General features: G+C 34.5%; 1 protein-coding gene across 7 annotated transcripts in view; it reads left to right on the top strand.

The window, feature by feature from the left end:
* The window catches only part of LOC144964400 (histone acetyltransferase KAT7-like), a 37224-nt gene that overhangs the window by 28144 nt on the left and 1604 nt on the right, over positions 1-7476 (top strand). For all 7 annotated transcript variants that reach the window (XM_078898596.1, XM_078898594.1, XM_078898592.1 and 4 more), the window contains 4 exons: positions 1102-1195; positions 2246-2392; positions 3754-3860; positions 4956-7251. In XM_078898596.1, coding sequence (XP_078754722.1) covers positions 1102-1195; positions 2246-2392; positions 3754-3860; positions 4956-5075 — 468 coding nt within the window. In that variant the 3' untranslated portion in view covers positions 5076-7251. The remainder of the gene's footprint in view (positions 1-1101; positions 1196-2245; positions 2393-3753; positions 3861-4955; positions 7252-7476) is intronic.

Genomic DNA, 7476 nt, shown 5'->3' with positions numbered 1-7476 from the left:
TATGGAGTGATCCTCGACAATATTGGAGGTTTCCACAAGACGAAGAAGAAGAAGAAGAAGACTGTAATAGTTTTGAGAAATTTAATTTGAGATAATATAGGACTAGAGAAGAGGGGGGAAAAATGTACTGTTTGAAAGTCAAATCAACATCAAGGTTTTATATTTGAATTTTTTTTTGGGGGGGGGGGGGGGGGGTGTGTTTGTGCGGCAATGTTGTCATGTGGTATGACACTGGGTCTTCGGATTGGAAGGTACAAGGTCTGAATCCCACTCTGAGCAGTGCATAGTTGCATCCATGGCGCAGTCTTTACTCATATTGTCACTGTACTCAGGTGTATAATAAGTACTTGGGTCTTTAGCAGCTTTCTATCGTTTAAAAAAAATACATTTACTACGCCTATCAGGCATCATGTCTTGTCCTTCTTGTTTAAGTGCTGCTGTTGGGTAGGATCCCATTGTAAAGCGCTTTGAGCACGTTTAGGGGGTGTTGCGATATAGATGCTCTAGGTATTTTGGGGTTATTTTTTTAAAACTGATTTTATTGGCAAATTCTGGTTATTTGTTTTTATTCCTGATTTCGCCAATTTCGAGCTAATTTCCCAATTTCTGATATTAGTTTGCTTTTCATCATTATCTTTATCATCTTTTTTAAAAAAAATAGTGTATCCTGTTTGAGAGTCAAATCAACATCAAGGAAGGTTTTTTTTTCCACCCTAATGTTACATGAGGCAGTCTTGCCAACTTTCCTGATTTTATCAGGAAATCCCTGATATTTGTTCTTATTTTTTATATCCTTAATTTCTAGCCATTTTTTTTCCGATTTCTGATATTAGTTGCTTTACTATTTCAGACATAACACCATCATCATCATCATCATCTTTTTGTGGCTTGGTCTTGCTTGAGAAAATCATTTAATGCGCTATGACTAGTATTTTTATTTTTATCTGTCATACAATTTTTTTAAATCCAATAATTTTGACAATTTCAGATAAGTAAAGGTAATTACTAATATAACAATTCTTCATTTAGATACTAACACTTGTGATCGTAAAGCAAAAATATATATATATATATTTTTTTTTTTTTCATTTTTCAATGCAGGAAAAGAACTCGTTTTTGAATTACAACGTTTCCTGTATACTCACATTGCCTCATTCCATGAGAAAAGGATATGGAAAAATGCTCATTGACTTCAGTAAGTGTCTTTAATATCAATTTTTTACCCCAAAGTGTAATAATGAATGATTGAAAATGTTTTTTTGTTGTTGTTTTTTTTTGGTTTATTTTTCGATTTACTTTATTATTATTATTTTTTTAAATCTCGTTTCCTCAATACCATGTAATTACTACGTGTAAAACAGTGATGGTGAGCTTTTTAGAAAGCAATATGTTTGAGCTACTTTGTGCGGAAATGTGGTCTAGTGGTATGACACTCACTTTCGGACAGGACGGTCTTGGGTTCGGGCATCGCTCTGTGCATAGTTGAGCCCTTGGATAAGGCTCTTTTCTCACTTTCTCTCACTGTACTCAGGTGTAGAAGGAGTACCTGGCCGTTAACAGCGTTGTCTCTGTCCGAAGGCGTCATGTCCTTTCCTACTCTACATGTTAATTCTCGCTGTTGGCCTGGGACCCCTTGCAAAGTGCTTTGAGCACGTTTAATGGATATTGCGCTATATAAATGGTCTAGTTTTACTTTATACTGGCCTTTGAAGTTTAGAGGACACTGACGTTGTCGAAATTCTAAATCAGCTTATAAGCATGGTATGGCTGTAGTATAGACACACTCTGCTTGGTTCCTGAGAGTCATACACTTATAAACTAAGACGTCCATGGATGTAGAAAAAAAACAAAAGTATATCTGAACAATGCTGATGGTTTTCCTCGGATCCGCGGAAATCCGCAATTTTTGAGTCAGAGGAGGGAAAAATAATGGGGCTTAAAGGCAATCATTCAAAATTTTGCTCCCTTTTCAGTTTTTGACACCATCAGCACTGACTGTCTGAACTTGAACGTTTGAACAAACACAAAAGGCGCTGGACAAAATTAGTTGAGGATGTAAACCTCTTATCATAACAATTGTATCTATAGCATGTGTGTGTGTGTGTGTATATATAGTCACATGTGGCTTTTTAATTTAATTTTTCCTTTTTGTATAACGAAGTTTTATTTTGGAATGCCTATTTATAAGTATAAATATTAGAATAGAAATATTAATCTTTACTTTTCCATTTTCTTTCCTCTATAGGCTATCTATTAAGTAAGGCAGAAGAGAAAATAGGTTCCCCAGAAAGACCCCTCTCAGATCTAGGCTTGTTGTCCTATCGCAGCTATTGGAAAGATGTGCTTTTGGAATATTTACACAAGTATAAAGGAAATGAAATAAGTATTAAAGGTAAGGAGGCATGGTTAAAAACTGATGCCCATTATTTTCAACTCCCTTTCCTTGAAATTGGTGTTGGTGTTGTTATTGCTGTTGTTTGGGGAAGAAAGAGAGTGTTTGTTTTTTTAAAATTATTATTTCGATACTTGGTTCAGTCCAGAAATTGTGGATTGCTTACAGTAATTACTTAATTAGTAGAACGTGTCTTGAGAGGTTGGGGGGGGGGGGGGGGTTTGGTTTGACCAAAATATCAAGTCAATGTTGATATTTTAACATTTTTTATTAGAGCAACCATTTTCCTTTATCATACTAAATTAGGCAAATCATTCATCTCTTAATTTATCCCTATTTTTTTTTTTTTGGGGGGGGGGAGGGGGGGGGAGGGAAGAATAGTGGGGAATAAAAAGATTGCAGATGATAGAGGGAAACTTATCAAGACATAGACACAGATAAGAGAAGCACCGCTTTATTTTGAAGTTGCTTGAGTTTTGTATCGGTCATTATCATGTCTTTGCGTTTGTGTGCATTATTTTCTCAAATGTCTCTTTTGGATGTTATTTCCTTTTTTTTTTTTTTTTTTTTCAACCAATTGTTATAAAAATTTGGTCTGAGCGTTGATTGATTAAGTAAAAAAGTTTTTGGTCAGAAGCTTTTTTGGATGTGTCTAACAGCAGCAACCCTTACTTAATCAATGGGGCCTGGCGACCACACCCATTTGGAAATGGCCTTGGCCCAGAGACTGCAAAGCCTCTGGTGGAACTTTGCAATGTGACACAGCTACCCGGCGGGTTTGCAACTGCACACGATTGTGGTAGAGATTTGTTATCTCGATAGATCGTCATAACATTGTAGTGTGGAACCATTAGTTATTGCTGTCATGAGCATTTCTTATATAATATATGGGTGCAAGAGTGCCGGCTACAGCCTGCTTTTGCGATTTGGATTTGATTTATTATTTTTTTATTAAATTTTTTCGTTTGTTTAGGTCCCAACAATCGGGTCGGGTACGTCCATATGATTAAGCGAAACTTTTGAATCACGATGCTACTGTGACCCGGAAGTGATAGTTATATTATTAAATTTGAATCTTGCAGGCTTTTTCAGATTATATGTCTGGTCATAAGTAGACTTGCAGCTTTTTGAGGTCCAGTTGCTTGCACCCATAATAATCATAATAAGAGACAATGGAAAAATCTTCTCATTTTTACAAGTTTGTTTTGTTGGAAATTATGCGAGAAACATTAGAATGCATTTGACAATATTTGGTTGTTCAAATTGGAAATGGAGAAAGTCTTTGAAAATTTTTTACTTCTGAAAATCAAATTTCATTGTCTTTTTATTGTGTATTTTTAAAAATTCTTCTTTGTCATCAGACTTGAGTCAAGAGACAGCCATCAATGCCAATGACATTGTCAGTACGTTGCAGGCGTTAGGGATGCTGAAGTACTGGAAAGGAAGACATTTAGTGTTAAAGAAACAGGTGGGTTTGGATAGTTTTGGCTGTTTTGTTTGTTGGGATCAAATTCCTGGTCATTTATTTATTTCATTTACTTACATATGGGGAAGCCTGACTCAGTGATACGGTGTTTGCTTAGTACCCGAAAGGTACCGAGTTCGAATAACTGCTGGGCTGTGTGGCAAGTCACCTCACCCTAGCTCATTTCATGGCGCTGCACTTTTAATTTTTAAAATGTTTTATATTTCATTGGTGGAACGTACTTTGCGATAGACTAGTGTCCTATCCAAAGGATAGCAAATAGTTGCTAGAAACTGGGATAAACTCCAGCACCTGGGCCTAAAGGCTCTGAAGGACTACTTTTTGTTTTATAAACACAAGCAAAAGATTTGTTGCATTCTTTTTCTCTAATTTTTAACCATTTTAAAGTTATTCAAATTCCCTTTCACTAACAATAACTAATACAAACTTTTTACCCCTTTGTCAAACCTGTATCTGTCAGGAACTAAGACTATCATCTTCATTTTTTACAACATTTGCCCAAAATGACTTTTTGGAAGTCGTTTATGACAATTATCTTTCACGTTTGTTTGGGCATGCCTAATGCGTTAAGGAAGGTATCGTAAAATCTTAATCAGACACTTAATATTCTGCAATTTAATTTAAAAGTAAGTTTTACTATTAGTCAAATTTCAGTCATGTGTGCTAAAGCATCACACTTTTATTTCTACATGCTTTCTAAGAAGGTGATGCGTTGATCTCGTTTATAGCACACGTCAAACTGGATTCAATTTACTCTTTCAAGTTGTTTATTTCATAGTCTGTTGAACAGACATCTCATTTTATCTCATCTTCATATTATCAATTGATACAAGCATTAGCCCAATGAGAACAGCCCATAATTAAGTAAAAATTAAATTTTCCTAACACAGCTATCAGGTGGGCTACCTTTTGACCTTGGCTCATATCAGTTCTTTAGAAACAGACCTATTTCATGCAAGGCAAATGTGAACCTCTATTACGTAACACTGCAGTTGAAGATTAGAAAGTAGACAAAAGGGTAACATACACATTAACCTATATTTTATTCTAATTCGTCCTTTGTTTTAATTTTTACAGGAACTGATCGATGGATTTTTGGATAAAATGAACAAAAGATCCCCTGAACACGCAAGTAAGACGATAGATGCGTCTTGTCTAAAATGGATACCACACTCAAAACGAGGCTCTCCAACATGACCTAATACTAATAAGTTATTCAGAATTTAAAAAACAAATTGCAAGCATTTTCTTCTTTTAAAGATAATTCCTGTATTTTATTTATATATTCTGACTGTACATTTTTTTATCTTCATCCTCTTTGTTTAAAAGTTTTTACCATCCTCCTCCATCCTTCCTGCCTCCACATTTTTATTTTTATCAGGGATGCCCTTTTTAAAACTGGCTTTTAAAAAAATCTTTCGGCTGAACTTGGCTGATATTGGTGAGTTTGATTTTTTTTAAAAGATGAAAGTATCGACTGTTTCAAGGCAACAGTTACGGGGAAGCTAGATGGATATGTATCCGTTTCTTGCGCAAAATATTTTCATATGTAGGTTTTTTTACAAGACAAATTTTCTGGCTTTTAAAAAAAATTTTAGCAAAGGGTGTCCCTGTTTTCTGTAGATAATCTGTTGGTATCGTAGCTTCCTTCATCGGAATATTCTCCATTTGCCCCGTGGCTGATATAGAGCGATACTAATTGGGACTATCAAATTTTATTTTGATTAATTTACAATCATGCATGAGTACACCATGATCATAGTGGCCAGAATAGCACATTCGGAACTTATTGTGCAGTTTGATTTAGAATACATATTAAATGGAAATTCCAATATAATATGGTTAACAGATTTTCATCCCACTCAGTCAGGATTTTCTTATTATCTCTATCAGATAATAAAGGGTATAAATAGTTTTGATTTGTTTTTTGGATTCATCGGTTTTGGAAGTTTGTTTTTTTTCTTTTTTCTTCTACCAATTTTCTGTTTTAAGAGTTTGATAATTCGAAATTAATTGATTTTGTAGCTTCTTATTATAAATTGTTTTTTTTTCTCCTGAAATTAAAATTAAATTTTTGTGTTTTTATCAGTTTTTAAAGTAAATACAACCCTCTGTTTGAACTCTGTAGAAGATCTTTGTAGTTCATTAGTTTACTTATACTTATCTCTTAAAGGGGTTTTTCCTCAGGCAATTGTCTTGTCTTATATATTGCCATGTGAAGGTTATTTTGTCTTAATTTTAGTGTGTATATGTAATACGGCAATGAATGAACTCAAAAGCATTGTTTTTGTTCAAATGGGAATGTTTTGGACTTGTATGATATGGACGTGTATATGTAATAAGGCAATGAATGAACTCAAAGGCATTGTTTTGGTTCAAATGGGAATGTTTTGGACTTGTATGATATGGACGTGTATATGTAATAAGGCAATGAATGAACTCAAAGGCATTGTTTTGGTTCAAATGGGAATGTTTTGGACTTGTATGATATGGACGTGTATATGTAATAAGGCAATGAATGAACTCAAAAGCATTGTTTTGGTTCAAATGGGTATGTTTTGGACTTGTATGATATGGACGTGTATATGTAATAAGGCAATGAATAAACTCAAAGGCATTGTTTTGGTTCAAATGGGAATGTTTTGGACTTGTATGATATGGACGTGTATATGTAATACGGCAATGAATGAATTCAAAAGCATTGTTTTGGTTCAAATGGGAATGTTTTAGACTTGTATGATATGGACGTGTATATGTAATACGGCAATGAATGAATTCAAAAGCATTGTTTTGGTTCAAATGGGAATGTTTTGGACGTGTATATGTAATACGGCAATGAATGAATTCAAAAGCATTGTTTTGGTTCAAATGGGAATGTTTTGGACTTGTATGATATGGACGTGCTTTCATATTTATTGGGATGTAAAACATCTCTTAGGTTTGGGTTCTTTGAATGCTGCTGAGGAAATTGGTGCAATGTAAATTATGTGGTCTTGAGGTTCGGCAATATGATTTCATTGTTAGCCCCAATATGATATTTATTGTATGAGTGTCTTTTGATGAGATCTTAAAAGTTGTGATTTTAAAAAATGTTCATTTATTGATAGGAGGTATATGTCCATTGTTGTGCGTAAAATTATGACAAGCTCGTCAACAGAAATAAGCATTTTTTATTCCCGTTTCCTTCCTTTATTTTTCTTTTGTATTTTAATGGGAGATGTTGGCCGTTGTTTTGTTCATTTACAATTGTTAATTTATTCCAGGCGATAAATCAAATGTACTTGTTGAGACGTTGAATATGATTCATTCATTATTGTTTTAGTTGTTGAATAAAGTTGACATGTAATAAATTGTTTTATGTAAATTGTAAATAGTACTGCTGGGTGGGGATCCTGGCCTCCCATAGTGGGCAGGGAGGCACTTACTGTGTCTTCTATCCCCCTTTATCTGTTTTCCAATTTGCTTTCTGTCTTTGTCTCGGAATGAGATTACTTGGTTTTCTCCTAGCCCTGGCCTGAGTCCTAGCTGGGAGGGAAACAGTCAAATGCATAGTTATTGTTTTGGGAGATGATATTTTTTTCCTTGTAAATCATCTCTC

This window comes from Berghia stephanieae, chromosome 2, assembly GCF_034508935.2.
Source record: "Berghia stephanieae isolate SIO BIC M18660-M18661 chromosome 2, UCSD_Bste_1.3, whole genome shotgun sequence".
NCBI lineage: Eukaryota > Metazoa > Mollusca > Gastropoda > Nudibranchia > Aeolidiidae > Berghia > Berghia stephanieae.
Note: the sequence above shows the minus strand (reverse complement) of the source record. Positions and strands in the feature narration are given on the sequence as shown.